At 40.0% G+C, this 26107-nt stretch overlaps 1 protein-coding gene across 2 annotated transcripts; it reads right to left on the bottom strand.

Annotated features, from left to right (window-relative positions):
• Positions 1–3444: 3444 nt before the first annotated feature.
• On the bottom strand, positions 3445–24916 carry acsbg2 (acyl-CoA synthetase bubblegum family member 2). Of its 2 annotated transcripts, none has more exons than XM_079349797.1 (15): positions 24802–24916; positions 15033–15168; positions 14561–14682; positions 12986–13257; positions 11419–11507; positions 10211–10331; positions 9808–9888; positions 9565–9714; positions 9040–9216; positions 8189–8370; positions 7634–7876; positions 7337–7554; positions 7044–7183; positions 5751–5997; positions 3445–5075 (listed from the first exon to the last, which is right to left on the bottom strand). In XM_079349797.1, exons 2-15 carry the CDS (start codon positions 15125–15127, stop codon positions 4957–4959), a joined length of 2256 nt encoding a protein of 751 aa, XP_079205923.1. In that variant the 5' UTR covers positions 15128–15168; positions 24802–24916; the 3' UTR covers positions 3445–4956. The 2 variants fall into 2 exon arrangements, with proteins under 2 accessions (XP_079205923.1, XP_079205922.1); XM_079349796.1 differs by lacking the exon at positions 24802–24916 and adding an exon at positions 20051–20251.
• Between the last annotated feature and the right edge of the window lie 1191 nt (positions 24917–26107).

Below are 26107 nucleotides of genomic sequence, written 5' to 3'. Positions count from 1 at the left end.
TTATTACTGAGAATGAACTTTTGCAACTCTGTGCGTGCGTGTGTGTATGTGTGTGTGTGTGCGCGTGTGTGTGTGTGTGAGTGTGTGAGAGAGAGAGAGAGAGAGAGAGAGTTTGTGTCAGCGACGGGATATTTAAAAACCAACCCTCCTGTCCTCTTCTCTGTGCATCGATATGGGAACTTTTAAGTCCTAGTTCATGAACTCTGACCTTTGACCTGGCACTCATTCGGTCCCTTGTTGTGGTGAGAAAGGGGAGGTGGTGTGGGGACTCGAGTGGAAGCCCCACTGTCTGCCCACAGTCAATGTTTTATTTATGGACCTCTGCACTTTTGGCTGTGATGACTTCAGTACTTAAGTAGTTACCTAAACTGTATTTTTAAGGATTTTATACAATATTTACATGCAATACAATATCAATTGATTTGTTTTTCTTTGCCAACCATTTTTTGTTTGTTTGTTTCTTATTTAATTGTCTATATTTGGGAATGATTTGTCGCTATTATTTACAAACACTCGTGCCCCATTGGATCGATTATAGGCGTCAAACGTTACGGGGGGGGGGGGGGGGCGTCCCCTCTATGTTTGTGTCTCATTATTCTGATGACAGCTGAACACCAAGAAGCAGGTGTTGGGAAATATTTGCTGGATGAGCTAAACTCTGATATCCCCCTCTGCTTCCAATAGGACGAACTGGACCAGAAGGAGCCAAGCCGTTTATTTTCCTCTCTCCTGTTATGATTTCCATGTTTCCTTTCTACTCGTTTAGAGACGTTTGTACCCAAACAAACACAAAACAGTCTTCGTCACTATATTTTACTTTGTTCTGAAAACTTGAGCCTGAAGAAACACATCATAGGAAAGAATGGAGAGTGCAAAGTGGGACAGTATCTGGTACCAGAAGTTATGATGCCATTTAGCTTTCTTATAGATGACATCACATGGGTCATAGATGGCAAACCTCACTTAATTAAACTCTCCAATATGTGCACTTTTTTTTCCCTCATGCATGTACAACAAAGAACACGCTATAAGAGGACATGCATCCAATCATTGTATTTACCACAGTTTCCAGTGACACTCGTATCAAATCATTTCTGCTTGTTTTCTAGAGATCTGAACTTGTTTTTCTCTTATCTCAGATAACAAAGTGGATTTTTCCCTCGTGATAGTGGGATCATTTTCTGACAGCAACACGCCTTGCTGTCATCGCCCACACTAATGAGAGAAGTGAAGCCTAAAGCCGCATTTGTTTTGTGCTTTTGCAACACAGGAGACACAAGAGAAACAAGTCGAGATCCCAAGAAAACATCAGGAAATGAACCATTGGTTGATTCTTTATTATCATTGGAAAGTGAAGTTATTAGTATGTATGGATGCATGGCTGTTTAGGGCTTCTTTTCACTTACCCAGCCTATTGCCTGCAAGGACAAAAGACGCCACAATAAACATTCAGTCACTAGGTTGGTGGGAAATGTTTCCTTTTTTTTTTTTTTTAAGTTTCATTTCTATCCCAGTATGGTTTAGATTTTGTAACTTGTCTGCTGTTGTTTCTCAGGCAGCCAGTGGTTTCATTATCCGGCCTGAAACAATGACGGGCTAATTCACAGGGCGTCACAAAACATAATCTCAGAGATCGTTATGGACAAAGATACTTTTCTAGTATTCTGTCTGACTCAGGCATATTGCTGTATTCTTTGATGCCAGATTGTACAGCCAAAGAGTTTCAGCTGAGCGATGTCAAACCTGTGGCTGCTTTCATGTAACGCATCATGACACGTGTAGGCAGTGCTGGCATGATCACTTTTTATATCCAAGACAGAGATCTGATTCCTTCAAACTTTCACATGCTACTGAGAAAACCGATGTTTCAATTTGCTGCTTCCGACTGTTTCTTCTAAATTTGGTTGTTCACGTTAAAGATGAATACTGTCACTAAGACTCCACTTTTTTAATGAACAACTGCAATGATTATTGTTTTTAATCACGTGATTTTCAATCTGACTGGCTGTTTCTCCTTGTCAATGGCAGCTAAGGCTCATGGGCGTTGGGAGTATTTAGAGCCCTTTACTGAAGTAATTCAAACATGTTTTCTTTGAAATAGTTTAGCATTAGCAGCAGGTGCTGCTACAAAAAGCCCTGGATTGTTAAGGATTGAATATATTAAAAAAAAAATTAAAAAAAAAGAGCAACGTTGAGGATTTGAGTTAATGGAAGTTATGGTACCAGTAACCACTCCCACTTTGCCCCTCTGAGGAGGTCTGTAGGAGTGGAGCATTTCAGCTGAAAATATTATATATAGTATGTGTATAATACAGCAAAGGTAGAATATCTACTGTGTGGATCTTTTAAAGGATGAAGAAAAGGCAAACAGAGAGCATTTGGTTCCTTGCTAATAAGTGGAGGCTGGGGCTGGGGCATGTGCAGACGGGATGTTTCCTGTGTCAGTGGTCGTCATAATGTGTCTGTGACCGGGCGGGGCGGGGGGACAGGGTTGCCTGTATTTATAAAGGTTTAATTTTTTTTTTTAACTGGTGGTAAAAGGGGGGGAGGGTCTGGTTCCATATTTGTGGTCCAAACGACAGGAAGAACAAATAAACTGGACGGCAGAACAATTTGGTATTTTTGAGAATAAAAAACTTGGCATTAAAATGCCACCATGTGGCCGTATGATGCAAGTTGTGAACAAGGACAAAACATGTTATTTTAATGTTATTTTTTATTTGAAATCATATTATTAATAAAGTCATTAAGTACTGTTGAGCCCTGTGTGTGTGTGTGTACGCTCATTGACAGCTGTGTGACCCGGTCATGGCTGTGTGCAGGGTTCATATGATGGTCAATGCAGTCTGCAGGGTTAAAAGGACACGCAGCAGCATGCTGGGTAATCATGCTCGTCGTGATGCATTGACCATAGATCGAGGAAAAGTCACTCAAAGAAGAACGTTTATTGAACAAGCCTCGTCAGTGATTTTTTTTGTTTTGTGTTGCACTACTGCACTGAAAAATGTACATTTACACTTATTTTAAATGAACTTTCTTTGACCTTTATTTGTAGCACGGCTGAAATACTTAAACATGAAACTTACTATTTAGGGCAAGATCTTATCATTCTTCCTAGTTATTAATTTAAATTAAAAAATGGAATATATTACAAATATCAAAGTAACAATTAAAGTGGTAACTGTTAGCCAATTTATTGATAAGCCAATAACAAAATGCCATAACATTCACAGGATCAACTTCTCTGTGAAAGGTCGCTGTTTTTCTCCTGCTGTTAAAGCTTCAGAGACAAATGTCTTGATCTGAAGGGCTTTGGGAAAGTGAGGTAAGTAAAAGAGTCAAATACTGGTTCTTTGATTAGAAAAGGTCTTTTGAATTTTTATCACTTCATTTCTAAATTGAATGGGGAAACCCTCAAAGAAAAGAAAAACAGAGCTTCACGTGTCAGAGTAAACAACTTTTATTCCATTACTGTTAAACACAAATATTCACAGGCCAGCTATGTGCATATTCCCATTTCAATCCTGATATTGGTCACAACAAATAACTGCTGATGCGGGTCAGGTGAGTCCAGTTCTCTGTCAGAGGTCTGGTGAGTTCAATGTTTTGCCAAAAGGTTTCTTTGAATTCACTTTTTAGACAACACTTTTCAGTTCATGGGATGGATGGTCAATCTGGGCTTTGTAAAGTGGATTTAAGATAGCAGGAAACTCCCTCACCATGACACTCCCTGAAACACCATCATTTCCTCAGCAACATTTAAATATCCGTTTGGTTTGCCCTGGACTTCAGCGAACAATAACCGCTTTACCTTCACTTTAGCATACCAGACTTCTTCAAGTCCCTACGATATGTTTTATATATATATATACAAATACTTCATATACAAGGTCAGCTCTTCAGATTACAAAGAGTTTTGGAACATCAAAGATGGACAGACCAATAAAAAAACTCAATGCAGTTGAAATATTTGCTATGCACCTACATATATTCTAATTTATGTACATTTCCTGTTTTGCTTCCTCTTTCCCCTCAAAGTTTGAGTGCAATAAATGGTTTGAATGACTGATTATTATTTTTTTTTGGGGGGGGGGGGAATAAATGGCAGAAACCTTTAGAATATATTTAAATACAGATGAGTGAAAGCTGTAGATGTAGGCAAAACCTATTTACAAAATTACACAAAACACCGCAGGCCTGTTCATGACAACAGGAGCAGGCGGGTGTGCAGGATGCTGCGAGTCAGCATACAGATCACACACACACTTCACAATGACACAAGGCAAACTATGGCTTCAATGACGTCTTTTTACAGCCATGAAAACACAATTTGGATTATTTATGAAACACTTCAACACACCTCTCTGCAACTAACTACGCAGGAAACCTTAGTCTTTTTTTAACATTGATACAAAAAAGAAGAAGCTTATTTTATCTTTAAGATGACCCCATGTACACAGACTGTAAAAGGTAAACATTGGATATGATGGCTGAATTTCTTATGAAGCCTTCATTAGAAATGTTTCTTCATTTGAAGCTCACAAAAAAACTTTGGCAAACTGAAAATAAATTAAGAAAAACATGTTCAAAAACACAAATTACTCCTCTAAAATATCCTATAACCTTTTTGGATCCTGTCTCTTTATCTCAAGTAATTCAGTGCAAAAATAAACAGCTTTCCTTACATACAGCTCGTGCTACTTCATCTATCCGATAGTACTGTTAATCCAAATAAATAGTCAGTTAAGCTTATTGATCGCCTTAAAGATGCCTTCACACGTTTGCTTTCCTTTTTAAAGAGCACCAGCAAATGTAAACCAAGACACAGCGAGCAAAACTTAAGGCAACCGAAACCGTCTTTACCGAAGGAAAAGGCTCAGCAGGGAGAGAAAAGGACAGAGGAGGAGGTGCGTTTGTCATGTGGAGGTGCGTCTGTCATGTGAAGGAGCGACACATCTACTTTGGAGGTAGCGGGTTGTCGGGGGTGGTTGGAGTCGTCAGCTCCTTGTAGAAGTTCTCGATCTGCTCCTTGTACATCTTTACCACCACCGGCCGCTTCAGCTTCATGGTGGGACCTGTGAGAGAATAATTCACGCGTTTAAAAAACGGTTTATACATGATAAATTATACTGACATGGATGCCCTTGCTTTAGTGCACAGTCAGTCCTCATATCTGGATGCAGGTGATGGCAGGAAACTCGCACAAGAAGGCTGAATTTTTATTATTTTTTATTCTCTTACATTCTCAAACCAGTAGGGTTAGGATTACTTTGAGGATGTAAGAAAAAAAAAGAAAAGAAAAAAAGAAGTAATTCAGCCTCCTTGTGGATTTTCTCATTTGCTGTCAAGTTTATACTTTATAAATAAGGTTAACACATTCTTCTCTTGATATTGTAGTGTATGATAATACCATGACTAACAGTAAATACAGGGACCAATAGGATTGCTGAGTTGCAGTTTGAATCTGAGAGGTCAGATAATAATAATTGGAGCATAAAACAGGAAATTAAAATTCTACGTGACCACATTTGGCACATTTAATTGGCCAATACATCTTTGCAAACACACTCAGATTTTTGCTTTCACAATTAACTTCATTAATGAATACAACACCTTCTTCAGAAACTGAAAGAAGGGGACGTTTTGTGCTTTTACTGACAGACGGACGGCAACACTGAATCCAAATAACTGTTGATTCATGTCCTATGAATAAAATTGTCTGCCTTTAGATCAGCACACCCTGCACTCACCCAGCTCTCCTCCTGAAACGGAGAAATCCTGATCCAGGATGATCCACTTCTGGATGCGCTGAGCGTTGGATGCCGCTTTCTCGTTGACTCGGTTGATTCCCTCCTGAATGGCGGCGTGGATCGCTCTGTCTCGTCCCCCTGCGATCTCGGAGACGCGCGTTGCGTTGCTGCCGAGCTTCTTGCAGATTTCCACAGCTTCTGGTGTTAGCTCGTCCTCTGGATCACCAGTCTCTGTGTGGACCTGGCACTGGACAGAAAAAAAAAACAACGCCTCATTTCAATACTTAAATTTTAATTTTTCTGTTCTTTGAAGCTCATGGAATCCATAGTGAAATCTTCCATCTTCCACAATCACATCATCTTGCAGTTTCCCTCAAATGCCACTAGATGGCAGCACTTGAGAAGAAATGTTTGTAAAGAATCTACTGCTTGTCTTTTTTTACTGTGATCAGTTTAGATACCGTTTATTTCTCTGAGATTAGATAAAAGGTGTGAAGATAAAATGTTTGAAAGATTAAGAGAAGGACCTGTGTTGAAATAAAGATCAAGATCTAAATTCCATGTTTTATCTCAATCTGATACTTTTCACTTTGTTAAACGGACCTTAACATGACGTGTTATCTGCTCACTACTTACACTGTAAATAGACGCAACTAAATATGGTTTTCATCAGAAGTTATATTAATTCTCTTTATTTAGCTTTTGGTTTGGTTTGAAATTAATCAGAAAAAAAGTTTTTAAAAAAGTAATACAGTTTTTTTAAATCCAAAGACCATGTCTTTCTTGTTTAGTCGACAATCAGAATATGTTCAGTTAATGTCACAAAGAAGTGAAGAAACCAAAAAATTTGAAGCTGTTAGACAACTTCAATGTTGCTGAATTAAAAAAAATACTCAAACTGAAAAATCTATTATTAATGAAGCAGTTTACAGCTGATATAATTAACCTTCTCAGCTCCAGCAGTGTTGCACAGAGCCATGCTTGCTGTAAAGTCGACCCCACGTCCAGTAAAAAAATGATACGTGGGCACAAAATCCTGCGTTCATCATTCACCACACAACCTTTTAATATAGATTTTGGTGTTGAAGATATAAACCGATGTTTACGTTTCTAAATCTATCTCTGCAACCTAACAAATGTGACGCTCGTGCAAACCATCAAGATTCACCAAACAAAATTTTTTTCATCTGCTGACGGGAATCTGTTTACATCTGTCTTTGTGCTTTCACACAGTTCTTGTTTTGAATCTTTTTAAACAACCCAGGTCCAAAATTCAGTTTCTATATGACTTACCTTAATGGTGAGCAGCATAGACAGAAACTTCCTCTTGTCTCCAATCAGCATGGCGTTACTAATCAGCGGCACAGCCTCCTTCACCGCATCCTCGATAGGAACAGGAGGGATGTTCTCTCCTCCTGCTGTGATGATGAGTTCTGAGAAATGAAACAGGAACACACATCGGGTCAGTCACAGGGCATGTTAGAGGAAACATGTTCTTGCACTCTTCTGTAGCTGGAAACTTAAGATGTACTCGTCGGGCCAGTACAATTGTTCCTGAGTGATATCTTTCTCTGGAATGAACTCACCTTTAATTCTTCCGGTTATGAAGAGGAATCCGTTCTTGTCGTGTTTACCCAGATCCCCAGAGTGCAGCCAGCCGTCTGCATCCAAAGCCTCCTCCGTCTTGTCGGGCATGTTGAGGTAACCCATGAAGACGTGACGGCCCCAAAAGCAAATCTCCCCGTTTCCCTCCTCGTCCGGGTTGTGTAACTTTGTCTTGCATCCTGGTATCTCTTTACCACAGCTGCGGGGAAAAACATGTCTGGTATCAGATCTGAGTTTTTAGAGTTATGAGAGTCACATCACGTCGAAGAGAACGTTACCTGGTGAGCTTGAAGGCCTCAGGGATAGAGACAGTGTGTGGTCCGGTGCTCTCACTCATGCCGTACAGCTCGTACAAAGGAATATCCAGGCTGAGGAAGAACTCCAGTGTGTCTTTGGTGATGGGAGCGGCTCCTGTGTAGCACTTGCTGCAGCGATCCAGGCCCAGAGCCTTACGCACCTTCTTAAAAACAAGTTTTTTGGCAATTTGATAACTCAACGGGACGCGCCCAGCTGCTCCGCTTCTATGGAGAAAGAAAAAAATAATAAAATGTTGGTGCGTTTCAACTTGGTGACCCACTGGGCCATTGCAAACAGTCTGTTGGTTCAAGCTGAAATCAGACAGGTTCAACTGGATGATGGGCATTTTACTCAAACATATTCTGTCCCAAGAAAATAAATGCTGATGTTTGGTTAGTTGAGATCTCTGGTGAAATATTCCAAGATCTTCTGCATCTATTGTGATGACAAGTTGAAGATCTTCATGCTATTATAGCCCAAAGAGCTGCATCTTGTGACGCCTGTGTTAGAGGACCATGCTAACATGATGTACGTACTGATTCATCTTTGTCAGATTGTTCTGCAGGCCGACGTCTTTGGCCCAGGCAGCAACCTTCCTGCGCACGGTTGAGGACTTGGCTCCGACAGACTTCATCTTTTCCTGCATCTTCTCCCAGACGCGTGGGACGCCCATGAAGGCCGTGGGACGCACCTCTTTCAGAGTGTTGACAAGAGAGCCCTGTTGTGAGAAAGCAGCGATTTGAACACAAATATCACATGAAGTCATGGAAGAAAAAAAAAAAACATACTATGAAACAGAAGCTTCTTGAAACGTCTGCCCTGAGGACATCTTTCAACCTTTTTCTAGAATGCGTTCTAATCTGCTTCCCTGTGGACATGGCGAGTTTAGCGTGTGTTGATCCACGTGGATGGGTGATGACGATGAGCATGACAAGAAGCAGCTCAGTATAGCAGGCGCCATTTCAAATTCACACAGCAGAAAAAAATGGTACAATTCCCATGAAAGGACACATTATGAAAGATGCACATGATTACTTTAAGTTTAAAGGCTTACAGATGAGAATAAATGACACGCTTATGCCATCAAATCTGCACTTTATTCTTGGTTTTTATGTATGACGGACCCTCCATCTTGACCTTTTAGAAGACAACGCCTTTTTGGTAATCATTTTTGTTTGCATGGAATTTTCTTAGAAGTTGTGTCTTGCTCCGAGTCTCGACTTAGCTTTGGTTTTATTTATCCTGTTCTCACAAGAGAAATGAATTCTGCATGGATAGTGCTACAAAAATGATGATTTTTCAAAAACATGTCAGAACTGCACTTTTCTTTCATGAAAACACGATTCAGTACGAACATATTCATGTCTTCAGGCCGCGCGTTTCTCACCTTCAGGGCGTCTGGTTGGGCGAAGTGCGTCGACCCTCCGACCTTCATGGTGACCCAGACGTCGACCATCTGAGCAGCGATGTGACTGAGCGGCAGGTAGCTGACCACTACCTCCTGAGCCTGAGTGGCGTCTGTCAGGCGCACGTGACGGCTGGTGGCGAGCGCGGTCCATGTGACCTGAGTGCAGGGAGGGATGTGGGTGGTCACACGGAGAAATGTTTTTTTACAAGTGACAAGGGTGAGTTTGTTTCACAACACTATTTTATGCCTCAGTAAACTTTGATAAGCCTCAAGTATGTGTATCAAAACAAGCGTCGATGTCCTCAGTCAGCTGGCTTTGTGCTGACGTATGACTTTATTTAACTAGAGTAAACAACACAAAGGTGAAGTCATTTCAGCTTCCTTAAGACATCTGGGCTGATTCATGCCTTCAGTATGTAAGAACCTGCCAACAGTTCACGCAGAAAACAGGAGTGTGTTTCTGCCGTCAAACACGTGACGTCTCACTGCTTTCGTGTAACTTACATTATCGTGGCTGAGCATGACTCCTTTGGGCTGGCCCGTGGTCCCTGAGGTGTAGATGAGCGTGCAGCACTGGTTCGGTTTCTGGCTGGCGATGATTGCGTCGAGCGGCGCGTCGGGCTCGTCGCGCCCCAGCTCCATGAACTCTGCCCACTGCGGCGCAAAAGACAAAATGACTGGATGAACGAGTCTTCCTCTTTGTGAACGCTAGTGTCACTTTTCACACGGATGGATTTGTGAGCTTACCGAGTACAGATTTGGTCTCTTCTCTTTGAGTGCATCTTTGTACTGGATGATGGCTTTCAAGTGTGGCAGCTTGTCTTCAACCTTTGAACAAACAAAACACACTTAATGTGAACATAACTGCAGGCAATAATCCACACAGGCATGAGTCACTCCAACACAACAGAACATCTAAATGTGTACTAACACTATGACATGAGCGAAAAAATGTCAAAGTTGAACGGGAATTTCAGCCATTCAATTTGTGTGTTTAGGTGTGAAACGTAATCGTTGAGACGATGACTTCACTCACAGGACATACGAATACTTTAATGAGAATAATGTTTCACAGCATCTCGTATTAAAGAAGACACATTCATGACATGTGCTATAGGATCTTTGTTATCATCAGGAGTTGTGCTCTCACCTGGAGGATCTTCTGAAGCTGCTTGTGGTTCTCCACCACGATTACGTTGGCCTTGCAGTTGTCTGCTACGTACTGGCACGCTTCAGGAGAGTTGGTGGTATAGATGCCCACAGCAAACCCACTGCAAACCACACAGGAGGAGTCAAACACTCTCTTTTCCATTACAAGCTCAGATGAGGTTCTGTCCTGTTTTTCCATTAAATACATTCATATAAATCCACAGACAGCCCTTTACTTGCATCAGCCTACATGCATCTGCACCAGTTTTGATGACTGACAGATCCTTCGATGGACAGTTAATACTGTTGTCTTTAGCATGAATCTGCAGATTGATTAAAGGAGTTTACACAGTGAACAAAACTTAACGTTCTTTGTTCTTTGTTCACTGCTAACGCCGCATGAGACAAGCACGATTGTTTTTCTTCCACATGACTTGCCGATACCTTGACTATTTAGTTAATAAACTGAGACTGTGATTTCACTCCTCAGGACCAGTTTGACGAGTCCACTGTGGTTTGTGTACATTCTTGTAGTCACGCCTCAGCAGAAAGCAGGTGAGGGAGTTTACAAACAGCCAGAGCCTGTGTGAACACTTTAAGGTGTCGGCACACGAGAGGAAAATCACTCGCTGTTCTTCTTTATGCTGAGATCAGACTTCCACAGTTGCAGTAAATCAAGGATGTCACACAGCAGATGACTGCTGGTGTAAGAGGATCAGCTTTGAGCTACATTAAAAGTGGTTCGGTTTGCTCAGAATGACTGCAGGCTTTGACTTTTATTCATTGATATTCAGGTGTAGTTTTCATGCATGCACTGCAGAAGAGAAGCAGCGTGCTAACTCCTACATAACCAGCACACAGTGAGAAGACGTATTTAAAACCTTATCGGAGGTGTACGATGATGCATGAACATCCCGTGCCAGAAAAATGACACTAAAGTTAAAGTAAAGAAGGATCTCAGTCGAGGGACATTGCTGCAGTTTATTAGCCTCCTGTTCAGCATACCTCTGTCATCCATCATTCAAGATGCCTTTAATGAGGCTACGTGCTGAACTGGGTGACTCCCCATGTTGTTTGCAGGCATTTTCACATTTCACACATTGGGTTAACTAACCTACATAAAGACTGACATGCAAGTGAGGCGAAACTGACAGGATTAATAAGAGTCCCACAAACTCTGAAATCCTGACGACGATGCGTTAAACTCACCCTGCTAAAATAGCTCCAATGTCGGAGATGAACCATTCAGCCGAGTTGAACCCCAGGATGCCGACTCCATGATATCTCTGCAAGCCCAGCTGGAGAAACATGAAAATAAGAAGCCGTTTGATTATCCTCAAATAGAGACAACATCATGATGGTATTCCTTTCGAGGAGCCAATTAGACAGTAGATCATTTTGAAGGGATTATGATATGGTATCATCTTTTAGATCGGGCTAACTGCTCTCATTTAAAATAGTTTAGGGACAGACTTATGCCGTTTTAAACTTTCAAATCTATTGCAAATTGTTTGGTTATTCATCGGTTCAGGTATTTAAGTAACTTTACTAGTAAAGTAAAGAAATGGTGGCTTGACAACACACAATGTAAACTCTGCTGTAAGTGAAGGGTTTTGTTACACTTCATGGCTCTTCTATCTTTGAAGGTCAAATATTACTCTGTCCTCTAAAAGTTCACAAAACGTTTATTTTATTTTCAAACTTTTTCAAAGTGTCATTGCATACATGCCCTAAACAAAGTCTGAAATAAAGTTGGACTTCAAGCCTTAAACATTTGGAGATCATGTTAAACAGTTGTGATCCTCACAGAGTAATCAGTGCTCTTGGTTGCTTGGAGCCTGTTTCCAGAGACGCAGTCTCTATGGAAGCAGGAAGGAAGCTAAACAGACAAAAAAGGGAGGTTTGACCTCTGAAGCTAAACGTACGATTGCCTGACAGCCGGCATCAATGGAAGCAACAAGTTGTCTTTAGTTTGTGCGTTAAACTACAGAGACACATGTTGGAACGTTTTCTCATGTGTTCATAGATGTGCTCACATGGCCTCATGTGGATTCAGAAGAAAAAAATAATTTGCTCGTCCTGTAGTACAAAACAGCTGCGAGCTCATGTTGGAAGCTCGATTCCCTCACACAGTGTTCTGCTCGACTATGACTAAAATAAGAGAGCTTGAAACTCATTTTGACAAAGAGCTGATTGTTTAAAACGAAAAAAAATCTCCATTACACATTTAGAAACTGAGGGATGATTCTGGATGATGTAAAATGAAAGTACTGCTCTATTCATATAAATGTAGGTTGTGTAACTGTTGTATATTTGGAAGTGAGACTACCCCGAGGAACTTACTTACTTACGCAACTGCAACTTTTGCAAACTGCAAAGTTTTTCCAGAAATTATACAATTCTGAGTTTGTTCTCATTTAAATCTCAAAGTAAGCAAGAAAAACGTGAAGAATAAGAAGAAGGTATATTTCCATATCAAATTAATTACATGAGATTTATCACTTATCACCACTCATGTGTGATAACTATTGTTTTAGACAGTTATCAAATAAAATACATACAATAAATGTCATATTGCTTAAAAATTTATTTCATTCAGAAAAGTGTCCACTGACATTCCAGCACTGGAGATGAAATCTGTAACGCTTAAAGCTCGAGGTTTTGGTGGTTTTGCAAGATCACAATATAAAAACAGGGAGAATAAGATGTCATGGTTTGATCCCTTCAAATAAAACTTCTTGTTTGAAACATTTCACTGTAAATTTTAAAAATGTACCTTGAGGAAGCTCTTGGCAGCAGTGCGGCAGGTCTGGTAGTAGTCCTTGTAGTTCAGAGTCTTCTGCTGCTCGCCCTCTTTCCAGCTCAGGGCTGTAAAGTCGCCAAAGCGCTCGACTGCAGAGGTGAACATCTGGTTGATGGTCAAAGGGGTCTCTGCAGCCAGACCGGAGTCCCCCATCCTCAGTTTGACCTCTGCGTCCCCCCGTGAGCTCCACAGACCGGGCTCTCCTGCTGCTGGCACTGACAGGGAGTTTGGGCGCTCGGCCTTCACTGGAAGAAGAAGAAAGTGAAATACATTTAGAGTCAGGACAGTATTCTCAGAGTGAAAGGAACAAGACACTTCATGAAAGCTAAAACAAATAAGGAGCACAAATGAAACACAATAAGCTCTTAAACATGTTGGCAAGATGTTTTTTTAAACCTTCGAAGTTAACGATAAAATGTAACAGTTTTTCTTTTTTTAAAACATTTGGTCATCATAACACTTTACAGTAACTAAAACTAAATATCCTTTGCAAACAGCAATCACAGTTTACATAACGACTTCCTCATTTTGAACTTCCACACGGGTCACACATGTATGCAGAAGGGCTTCCTGTACGGTCGGAGATCCCAGCGTTAGAGCAGTGAGCACTAACAGTCAGTTTAACCCTTAAAGTCGAGGCTTCAACGGGCGCAGACGGCCCAGCGGTTGGGTCACACCCCACCTAGGAGGCTGTGAGCCGCTTAAGTTCAAGTCAGGCCTTTGACGACTTTCCAGCACTTCTCTCTCTCTCTCTCTCATCAGGTAAAAACAAAAAGCCCCCCCCAAAAAACAAAACATGATTTAAAAATCAAGTTGAATCATTTTACTGTTTGACCCATCTCTATCCCTGTTCACATACTAAGATGTCTCAGTAATTACTTTCATGACAATAAAATGAACACACACAATAAAGCAGATGGCTAACGCTACACCAATGATACTACTACTTTAATTAAAGTGTTTATAAGAACATCGAATAGAAACAACTCAAACTAAATAAGAGTGTCATTGAGCAAACGCAGGCAGGATCGTTGTCTCTTTTATAGAGGAGCTAAATCATGGTGGCTCATTGACTGTGTACTGATTTACTGCTCCACTCACTCTGTGCTCATTATGAAGTTACCAGTCAGTTTATTTAGACTTTAAGTCACTTTACTTATTAGAACTTACATCAGCCTTTTTGTTCTACTTGAAACTAAACGTCACATTTACTGATATCATGGAATAAGTTTGACTGTTGCTGTTTTTCCTTTCTGTTACTGAGACAGGAAGGAGTTTCAAAGTGGAGGCTGAAGACGGGAAAAGGAAAGTGGATTTTTTTTTCTGCAAAAGAATGTGCCCACTTCTGTTGTACTCACTTCCTCAGGAAGATAAAAAAAAGAAGAAAAAACACATCCACTAATGCTGACAACAGCGACTCGAGCAAATAAAGGCAAAACCCTGTTGTGTCTGCACAACCATTATCATAATGTTCATCTGGCTGCAAAACATGCAAGAGTCTTCTGAGAGAAGCAGAGGAATCAAGGTGTCTATTTTTCCTTCCCTCACCTGTTTTTGTGTTTACGGTCTGTTCAGCGAGGACCTCTGTTGTCATGGCGCTGCTGGTGACATCATCATGTGCGCCGATGTCCTCTTCCCTTTCCCCTGCGGACTCCTCCTCTGAAGACTCACTAAAGGAACAGCAAAGAGACAAAACATTGCAATTAAGAGAGTGGATTCCCAAAGTAACCGCCCTCAGTCTCCTCCTCTGGGGAAAATGTGGCCACACATCAGCATCATCCTGAAAGTGAATGTTAACCGTAAGAGTCGATATTTTAAAGCCTCAGTTTTGTAGTTTTAGAATGAATTATTTTTTAGAACATGGAATAAAATAAGTCTACACACTAAAAACCAGAGGAATGACTTTCATTACGTGACCCATGCTGGTCATTTTGTGACTCTTGTGATGTATTCTCTCGTACAATCAAAGCTCAGGCGACGCCGCTGTCAAGGAGTCTTGGCTACGCTCGCGTGGACTTACTTTGCTGTATCAGCAATGCCGTCGTCGAGGGAGGCTGCGCAGCTGCCGGCGCCACAGGACGACTCCAGGAAGCCGCCTGCCCTTTGAGGGTCCATCACCACGGCTTCAGACACGGCGCTGGGCTCACACGCGGTCACTGAAAGAGTTCATGAAACATGGAAAGGTGTGAGGATTGTGGACAATAAAAGATGCTCATACTGTACATTTATGAAAGCAGAACCTAATGCGGTCGCAGGTTCATCTCGAAAAAGCAGTTTGTCATCCAACCTTCTTCACAGGTATCAAAAACCTGTCTGTCCTTTAGTTTGGGTCCATCTCTCCGAGTTAAGACTATTCTCTATGTTGAGTATTCTTTTCTGAATATCAAAACAGGAACAGTGCATCCCACAGAACTACGAGATACTGTTTATCATTTCAGGATGTGGATTCCTTTTATTTGATACTTTTTTTTTTTTTGAGATTTAGAAATTATTTTGGAGCAGGATTTAGTCCTTCTTAGGACTTTTAAATAAGACAAAAGGATTGCTCCTGTGCTCTAACTGAGAGAGAGTAACACCAAAGTGACAGCCGGCTGCGTCTCGTCTAGAGCTGAAACGATTCCTCGAATAACTCGAATAATTCGATTACAAAAATTCATCGAGGAATTTTCGCTGCCTCGAGGCTTCGTTAAGTTTTTTTTTGTTTTTTTTGCGTCATCAAAACTTTGGTATGAGTATAAAACACGTTTAATGTAGCTGCAGCTACCTGCTCCTCTCTCTTACACACTTCAACGCTAACACGCACACACACGCACGCACACACGAGCGCGGCGTGCCCCTTTTAACTTTTAGTCAGCACACAGTTGATCCGTGATCCACACGACCCAGTCGGGAACACGTGATCCGGTCAAACGGTCGGCTTTTCGCCGTTCACTCTCTCCGTGTTGGCAGCTAACATAACGATAGCAACGTCCTCTCACAGTCTCTGTCATAGACGTATGTCTACGGTCTCTGTAGTCTGTGAGCGTGCTGAATGCACGCGCTGCAGGAGCAGACAGAGATACACTTTTAACAATAAACAGGCTGATAATATGAAATGTCTGATGTTGTCAAAGCTAAATCAAGACAGAACTTGTTTGTGGAATAATAATTTAGCAAATATATATTTAAAGTTTCTCAATTTCCTTATCTGACATAATGATTGATTCTGTGATTGATTCAACAGAACATAATGCTTTCTCAATTAAATGACCTGTAACAGATGTGTAGGCTACACAAAACACTATTTGCTATTTCAGCCATTAAAACGTGTTTGGCCTGTATTTTTCATCTACCTGCCGCCTTGACCAGTGAATCAGAAAGTGAATTTGGGACCCTGTCAGTAATATGGTGAGCATCATCAGCAGCTGTAGAGCAGAGGTGGTTGGCTGTAACAAGCAGGCGTTTCCATGGTAACTGCAAAGAAGCAGGTTTGTAGGGACGACCCAAGACGAGTTAAACCTTAATTAAGTAAAAGTATGATTTATTAGATTACTCGATTAATCGACGGGATATTCGATAGAATACTCGATTACTAAAATATTCGATAGCTGCAGCTCTAGTCTCGTCGGTATTTACATTTACACTTTCATGATGCCTGTTATTAAATAAAGACGTACTGTGTCTTTAAATATGTGTAGTGTGTCAAAGTTTATAAAAGAAACAGCTGCATGTGATGTAAACAAACAAACATACTTTAAAGGACAACCACGACGTATAGTTGGATGTCTCTGTTGATGCCCCTTCTATTGCTGCCTGTATGAGCTGATAAACAAACACTGTCTATACAACGACTGTTCTGTTGACAGAACAGCGGGGAACATATGAAGGCGAGCGTGGAAAGTCCTGCTATAGATGACAGTCTCTTACTGCAGTGCTTGGTCAAAAAAAAAAAAAAAAAAAAAAATTTTTTTAAATATCTTTCCATTGCTGCACTCCTTAAACTTTTAGAAAAGGCAAACGTAACCGGATGGTCAGAGATAAGACAGCATCATAATCAGCCAGTTTTGTTTACATGTTGTTACAGTGTTTAAAAGTTGAGCATCTCCATTGCTAAACAATCTCAGGTGGAATCCTAAACGGCCTCTGCCATCGCCTCATCATAGGAAGCACAACAGAGCCTCCTAAACAATAAAGCATCCCCACTCATCCACTGTCAGAACCACACACCTCTCATCCAAGCCTCCCGTCTTTTTGTAAACCCCAGATCTGAGCTGCTGCTGCTGCTGGCCTGTTTATTTAAAAGGGCTGAAAACACATACCAGCGGCTTCGTCTGCTTATTGTGGCAGCAGCCTGTCATGTCCCGCCTCTGTGGCAGAAAAAAAAAGCGAGGGGATAAGAGGAATGAAACAGGCTCCAGAGGGGTCAGAGAGCAGGAGTCAAACTATTTTCCATCACGGCTGAAGAGTTTGACGCATATCTGGGAACCCGCAAATAATCAAATAATTTATAAATAAACGAGGATACGTTCCAGTGAACCTTATAAAAGCGTTAAAAAGCAGAAATGACAGGGCCACCATTTCCTGAAAACTGTCCTCAGAGGAATTAGAAGCCATCACCATCAAGTGTCATCATCCCTGTTGTATAAATAAATAAATACTAGTCATCAGATGATCCCACGTGGACACATACGAATGCAAAGCTGCCATTTTAATTCACCTCTTCCTCCCCAGTGCAGCTGTACATTCCTCAGAGACACAGCCGTGAGAGGGCGTGGGTTTCCAGCAGAATTAAACAGAGCTCATTTGAGGATGGATATGGAAGGAACTGGGGTTCTGATTTAAGGCAGGGATTTTACTTGGTCAGGTCTTTGTCATTGTTAGGGTCAATGGTTGGGAGCGATGAGGGGCGTGATACCAATTTTGGGAAGAGGTTCATTTCCTCGTCTGGAATAAATGAATAAAAGCTTTAACATCAGACTAAAAGTACCCTTAGGCTGTTTCTAGCAAGCCCACTTTCTTCTTTTCATGTCGACATGGTCTGATGATCCATTATCACGAGTCCATCACATCAAGACTGATGATGAATGCCTCGGGTCACCCCCCTCTTGTTGCAGAAACCCAATGCTTGACTGAAACTTTCAGTATTTCGTCATTAAGGGTTTCATGGGTTACTTGCCAAAAAACAACATGTTCCACCAAAAGTGTCACTTTCACTTTAAGTTTGAAGCTCAGGTACTTTAAAGCTGAAGTTTCCTAACAAAAAAACAACATGGGATGTTTACGGGACTTCCATCAACTTAAAACTACTCAACAACCGAAAGCAAAACCAAAGTCTCCTCGGTAAATACAGCAGCATAGAAATACGTCGAGTATGTTCAGTCGAAACAATAACAACAGTGTCAGAAATAACAAGCTCACAGCTGCTATCAAACACCGACTGTAATCGAAACTGCTCCGGTTAATGTTACATGAATTCAGAACTGGATTCTTATTTGTTTGGTTTGGATCGCAACCAATCAAAGCAAGCATTCTTTGATTTTTAACAAGCTCTTTGATTGGTCCTCTGTCGACACAGTCTGTTCATACATTAAGTTAAGGGTGGCGTATATTATTATGTGTATATGTATATTATATGTATTTGATAGACTGCAAAACACCAAAACACCGACAAGTGCTGCTGTCGGTGCTCCCACGGTCCTTTTCTAAACGCTACTCAAACGTTTTATCTACTGTAAATGTTCAGGATAGATAAACCTGCAGATTGATTCAATGTTTTTGGTGAAATCATAAGAAATAAAAAGTCTGAACTTGTTGATGCCTTAAAATTTTGTGACTATTATGTGGTTCAAACACAAAAAGATGTAATTCTCTTTTACATAACACAGAAAAGAAGCCTGAACACACTAGTTATTCTTACTTACAGAAAGCATGTCCTTCATGTCCTTCAGTTGGACATGTGTGTTTTTTAGGCCAGAATTTATTGACATGACTGGAGAGCTGGTAATTTTTTTTATCAGTATGCAAAATGATGTTGTTGTGACCGCGTCTATGTGATCAGGAGGGGATTATGAATGTAGAGCAGAGTCGTGCAACAGCTGTTCAATTCAGAAAGGGAAAAGCAACAGTTGCAAGGAAAAGAGATAAACCTTCATTTATTTTATGAAACGATTTGAGTAGAAGACGAGTCTATCGCAACACCATTCTCCGACAAAGCATGGACAATCATAACAAAAACCAGGGACGCTCCCCAACATTAGCGCACAATGCCTTCAAAACTTCAGTTGGGTTAATCCCCCGTCAAACACAGCAGACAAAACCCCACCCCTCCTTTCACGCCTGTCTCCATTCTCATGTATTGTCCCCTCCTGTCCAAGATAACAGCTCTCTCCACTCCACTGCCTAAACCGAAACGTGAGATTACATGTTCTTTCAATCAATACATCCAATGAATGATCCTCCTCCTCCTCCGGAGCAAGCTGCTGCCTCTGAGCAGAGAGACACTTTTACGACTGGGCGTGATCCTCAGCATCCTCTCTGCACAGCTCTCAGGTTAACATCAACATATTTGGTCCAGTGTCAAATCTTTTAAGCCTGAGCAGATATTTTAATGACATTGAGACCAGGCTTTAAATGCATCTTCAATTCACACAGATCTTCTGTTTGGGGTTACACCCTTTTTGCAAGCACACACTGGCCTCACAATGTGTGTAGAGGGAGATGAAGACGTTGATTTCATCTCTGTTCAAAAGTAAAGGTTGTGACTCATGGCTGTTCTCAAATCAGGCTAAAAAAAAAAAAAAGATGCAATACATTTTAACTAAGGTAAATATCAGAGAGGGGTTGAGGCAAATTTCAACCAGCTTATGGTATAAATAACACTAAAGGAAATAACCAATTTAAATTCAAATCAATGATGTCAATTCATATTGAAACACACTGTAAAGCAGTCTTCTAACCAGCCAGTTTCTTACTAAACCGGATCTTCTTAGTAAAAGCTGGAGGGTCAAAAGTAAAATATCTGAAGCGATATAAAATAAAAAGGGAGATAGTGGTACTTACATTGCATTGCTGGAATGTGATTCTTCTCCCACTTTGTTTTAAATGCTTTCCTCTTGTATGGTCCCTCTCTTCAAATGCTTTGGCTTCAGTTTACAGCTTCACACAGACAAACACACTCATACACCGGCTGTGCTCTGTTTCTACTACTTGAGCGAGCATATCATTCATTTTCAAACACTAGCCGGCTTGGTAGGTCCCACCCCCCTGAAAACCCCACCCAGACAAACCAGCCAGCTTCCTGCAGACACACACTCCCCCCCCTCCCTTCCTCTATCCTTACAAAGCAGCCTGATTGGCTGAAATTGCTCACACCACAAAACCCATTCTCCGTATAAGGCCACGCAAGCCCAAATGAATAGGGAGGGGGAAATAGCAGAAAGAAAACACACACACACACACACACACACACACTTTGCCAGATGATGCTATGAAACTCCAGCCCATCCCCCCACAGAGATACTCTCCTGCACACACGTTGCAGATGCTGGCTGGGTTACTGTCGGACAAACTCAATGCAAAGGTTCTTCAGGACATTACATGTGCAGCTTTGCAGCTTCTGCTGTATAACTTTCCACTGAGTGAAATATACACATCCCACATCCTGGGACCTACATGGTTCAAACCTTACACATCCTTCTTATTGTTATTTCATTGTATTTTCTACCACTGTTCGCTTTTTGAGCCTTGAAATAATGACAATCAACTCATCTGCCACTAAGAATTTTGTTAATAAAAACCTGACAAATGTCCACTAAGGACCAATAGTTGTGGTATGAAAAGCGAGAAGGGCTAAATGCACATCTTCTAAAGGTTACATCAAAGCAGTGAAAGTCACTCTTGGTTTCAGCTGAGCCTTCAACAAACCTGTGTGGTTAAGTCAAGTTCTGTTCTTCAACAAAACAAACATCTTCATATGAAATTTAAATTGGAAAAACTTCCATTTTATTCTAGATTCATTTGATTAATTAGTAAATGAATAAAAATGGCGATATTCAAGAGACAAATGTTTTTGGGTTGTGAACTGTAAAAAAAGAGCTGAAAGTCAGTTTCTATGAGCTCAAACTTTTTAAAATTCTAATAAGCAAAGAAGTGAAGGGGATTACTTGTTTCTGATGTTCAAAACGGACCAGTAACGGGCTCGTTTTTCCCCACTCTCTGTCACGACTCTATGTCATATTAAATAAACTATCTTTATTTATAGTAGTAGTACTTACAGCTCTGCTCTGACAGAAACAGGCTACTGTCCACTGCACATTAGAAACCACAACTACTATGCAAAATCAGATTCAAATAAAAGCACAATGCAAACAATGAGTTTCATTCAAAATGACACATCCACTATTGTATGAAGTTACTATTCTCCTTTTAGAATGAAAATGATGAATCAGTAAAAACACATTTGTTTGTAAATATTGAAGTTTAATTCTCAAGCAAAGTGGATTTTAGCTTCTCAAATGTTTCTCCTTTCCGTTAATTGTGAAGATTTTCTATAGAATAGTTTAAAACAATTAAACCAACTATTCCAGCATCATGATGTCTGTTCCGTGACCGTCTGGGGACACTTCTCTGCACACGGGTTTTGAAACAGGAAGAGCATTTTTCTAATATTACATATGGACACATGGTGTTACTGTTTTAACAGTGTGGTATAACTGAGACGAGTGATCTGAAAACGTTCCCCACCTCTGCAGATGGGTATCTTATTAAAGATGCTGAAGTATTCAGTCAACTAAACAACTGTAGGAGTAAATTTAAATTCAGGAAAGTGAGTCACTAAGCGTAGGCTGACCCACTTCAAACTCGTTCAAAAGGAACACAATGCATACTTTGACACTGTTTTGAAACCCTAATTTTAGCACCGCCAAAGAAAATCTAAGCCGTCAACCTAATTACACATCTTGACAAGACGATCCTGTACTTCTAGTTCCTCTCAGCCTTGACCTGATAGACTGGGTGCTAAAACAAAGAGGAAGCAATAAGTGCAGGGAGAGAAACAGAACTTTAAGAACAGCCCATCGTTAAAGGTTTGCTGTTGGCAAACAGAGTGGTTCAGAGGCAATAAAAGCATGGAAATAGGTCATGAACCCTTGGAAATGTGGCTGCATGTGAGGAGGAAGTAAGGTTTGGAAGTCCCAGCTAAAAGGATATCATTTAAACTTTGGCTCAAAGCAAAACAAATGAGAGTAAGTCGCTACCAATTCACACACTCACACAGCGCAGAGGTTAAACAAGAAGCGTCTCACTTGTGCATTTGAGGTAAAGAAACTTCCTCTGAGTTATTTCCTGTAAACTCTGACCACCAAGGTGCAAAAGGTCATGCAGAAGAAGCCGTGTTTACTTCCTACATACACTCATTAGAATATGTTAAAGGGGTCCGCCTGATTATCTCAACATAAAAACAATAATTATATTAAACCTGGTAAGAAAAAAATAGTACAATGTTTTCACATTGTCTTAACAATGGGAAGATGATTGTATGCACACAACCTCAATTAAATCCATTGTTATTATTGAATGGTTCCCTTCTTCTTTTACTCGTGACTTACTTTTTAAGATTAAATATTGCACGTGTTATGATGCTCACATGACTTCATAAAATGTGTGCCATCACTACTATATAGAAAGATCAGTCTCAGCCAATTACCATGAGAGACGAAAACACAGAGCCACCACACCACAGTGTCACATGACCAGCTCTACTCATGCGCACACGGTGAAATGCAGCAGTGTGCATTTAGTGCTGATGCACCCTTCACTGAGGTTATTGTCGGTCACGGTCAGTGACATCTTTTCTCATCCCATGCTCTGCTGAGACAAGGAAGAGGAAAGAAACCATTCAAGTTGTTTGCCTGAGTACAATTTACAGGTATTTTCCCTGCACTTAAGTACTTTCTTTTACTACAGCAAAACCATCAAACTGGAGATACAGGGCCCAATGTTTGAATAAGATGAAGCACTCTTTTGTAGTCAATCCTGAAATCAAATATGGAGCTAAATCCAATGTCAAAAGAAAACATCTGTATATCTGTTTGATGTTTGGATTTTGTGTATCTTTGAATCTGTAAACCCACCTATTGTTTTATTTTTCAGTGTCTCATAGTGTCTCTGCTTCTTAATCCCCTCTGATTCACACCAATTTGATTGACATCAATCAGTATCATTTTTTTCCTAGGATGGAGAAGGGATGAACCTTCCTACTATCTCTAATTTTCAACAAGACACTAATTATGCACAAGTAGTTTTACATGGAAATATTTATAACAGAAGCCTTTTATCCATTGCTGAACAGGCCACTTAAAAGAAAATAAAGAAATAGAAAAATTAGAATTTAAGCCACATACTTCTTTAGGCACCACAACTGAATGTACTCCATTCAAAAAAACAAATACTAAATAAACCTTTATATTTTACTAACAGTATTATATTTTATCTTTTGGGTTTTTCTACCATTGTATAATTTTACGGAATTCATTTTCTCTCCGTTTTAACATTATGCTCGGTAGTGAACTTCAACCATGGCAATGGTTCAAGCAACATATTTTATGATCACATGCTTTGAGTGTTAAACCTTTTTACCATCCATGGTATAAACTCAAACTCTTCTATTACAGCTGTAAAATGTTGTAGGCCAGTAATGGGTAAAAACATATCCAATTTTTGTTTACACATTCTTGCAGAACAAAACGTTTAAGGTGTTATATTGAGTTATTTCCTTGTTTACAAAATATTAAGGCATGGGCAGGTTAATACTTGGGATGTAAAGATTTATCATAAATTCTTGATAAATGGATTTAAAGGTTTCAAGGTTCACATTGGTACTTTGAAAAATAAATGATATGGTGATCTTCAGCAGCTGTAAAGCAAGATTTTGAAATGGAGGACACACCACCGTCTTTTAAATCAGATGTGTGGAAGCATTTTGGCTTTCCCAAGGTGAGAAGATAACAGAAAATAAATATACTGTGAAAATAATTGAAGAAGACAGAAACTACACAAACAGCACAACGAACACGATGCAGCGCTTCATCTACACCATGATGTGAAGCTTTTAGCACCTCCACTTGTTGAGAAAAAAACAAAAAACAAAAAAAACACTGACAAGCGGGTTAGCAGAGCTGGACGAGTCCTTTTCACTCATCATTTGTCTCCAGTCTCATTTTGTAAAATAAATGGTGAGAGAATCGTATCCTAAACACGGTATCATGACTCATATCTAGAGTTTAGTGAATTGTCACAACTCTAATACTGAGTGAAGGTAAAAATCATACGATCTGCTATCTGTAAACGCTAATGAAACAATGTGACACTTAAATAAAACCATTATTTGAAAACAGTGAGCTCACAATTATTAATAATACACATATAGCTAGTGAAAGAAAAGCACACTGGCTATGTAATGAGCGGGATGTCACCTGTGATGACCTGATGGAAGCGCGGCCTCCACCGGCGTTGCTAGTGGATACATCACGGTATAAAACATAAACCCTTTTAAAGCTAACTCTGCACTTTCTACAAATGAAAGCTGAATATATACATTTTCAAAAGATTTTGTTTGCCGTGTTGCCATTAAAATGCAGACTTGTTTACTCCTGTGACGATTAGATAGCCTTAAAGCTGTCTGCTAACTAAAGCTAGCTTAATCAGAACAGGCACTTATTAACCAAACGCATTCACCCACATAAAACTCAACATGTCAGCCTGAGCATTGAGTGCTGTTCAATGTTATGTGAGTGAACTGTGGCTCGACTTACCTAAAAGTTTCTTTGTTGTGTTGAGTGAGGCCTGAAAGTGTGAGTGAGTGAGCACCTTGTGAGGAGCCTGCAGATAACAGTGACTGAACTTCTGCTCTGTGATGCCTGATAGGAACAACAGTCACTTTTACTGTTTTACTGCTTGAGTTAGCTGAGGAGACAAAGAACAGCCCACTGTAAACACTGCACACTTTTTATTTTTATTTTAAAAACACCTTTGCTCTTCATTTTAAAGCAGGATTAATTCAACATTTTACTTAGAATAGTTTTTTGCAGTAGGCCTTCTTTTTCTCCATTTTAACTCTCTTCAACTTTATAATTCTTTATATAACAAATTACATTATCAAATGTTTGTGACTTATAGCCTACTAATGGCTGAAAAATAAATGTTTTGACCTCAATGGCTAGGCGTGGACGCTTTTTTAGCGAGAAATATCCTCCAAAAATGAATTGAAAGTATTTAAGTACAGCCCACTAATATCTTAAATTTCCACTTTTTCACAGTTGGAGATGTTTCTAGGCAAGGCACAGGTGTCACATATTAGGCTGATTAGAGGCCATGCTGCTACAGCAGCTCCCAAAGGCATTAACCCAAAAATGTACATTACTTTAAAAAGGACATAAGAAAACAATAACTATAAAAGTCAGTAAATATGGTTTAAAGAAATCAATTATTAATGATCACAAATGTGTAAACAAAATGTTACATAAACATTAAAAATGGATACAAAAATTAACTCATTTAAAATAATTCAAACTTATTTTAAAACAGATTTTTTTGCATGCACATGTTCTGTAAAAATCCTTTAATGTTGAGCATGGCATGTTTTATTCAAGTAAAGTTACAAAGAAAGAAGAAAACAGTTCTTTAAATCCTCTTGGCTCTAGAATATCAAAACAATCCAATAAGATTTTTTTTCAGAAGTATTCCTCAATCAGGTTGATTATTGAGAATAACCTGAATCTCTTCTAAAACGACAGGGCTTAACAAACGGTATATGTGGAAAAAACCCTCAAATAACTGTCAGTACAGGCAACCATAGTCTTTTTTTCTGATGTATATTTTCTCATCTTTCATCTTGCATAATTTTAATCAGTTATCATTTCCTCTGAATGAAAAAGTAGTCCATCAATTTTATGTAGCCAGAGACTGGGGACTTGCACACGCATTATGGAAGCGAGAGAGACAGGTTTCAGGCAACGTTCAGGCTCTTACTTACAGCACTAGTTAAACTCCACATGATGATCCTAAACTTTCACAATGAAGCTCAATAACCTCTTTCATCATATGTTTCATGCCCCCCGA

Source organism: Symphodus melops, assembly GCF_947650265.1.
Source record: "Symphodus melops genome assembly, chromosome: 8".
Classification (NCBI taxonomy): Eukaryota; Metazoa; Chordata; class Actinopteri; order Labriformes; family Labridae; genus Symphodus; species Symphodus melops.
Note: the sequence above shows the minus strand (reverse complement) of the source record. Positions and strands in the feature narration are given on the sequence as shown.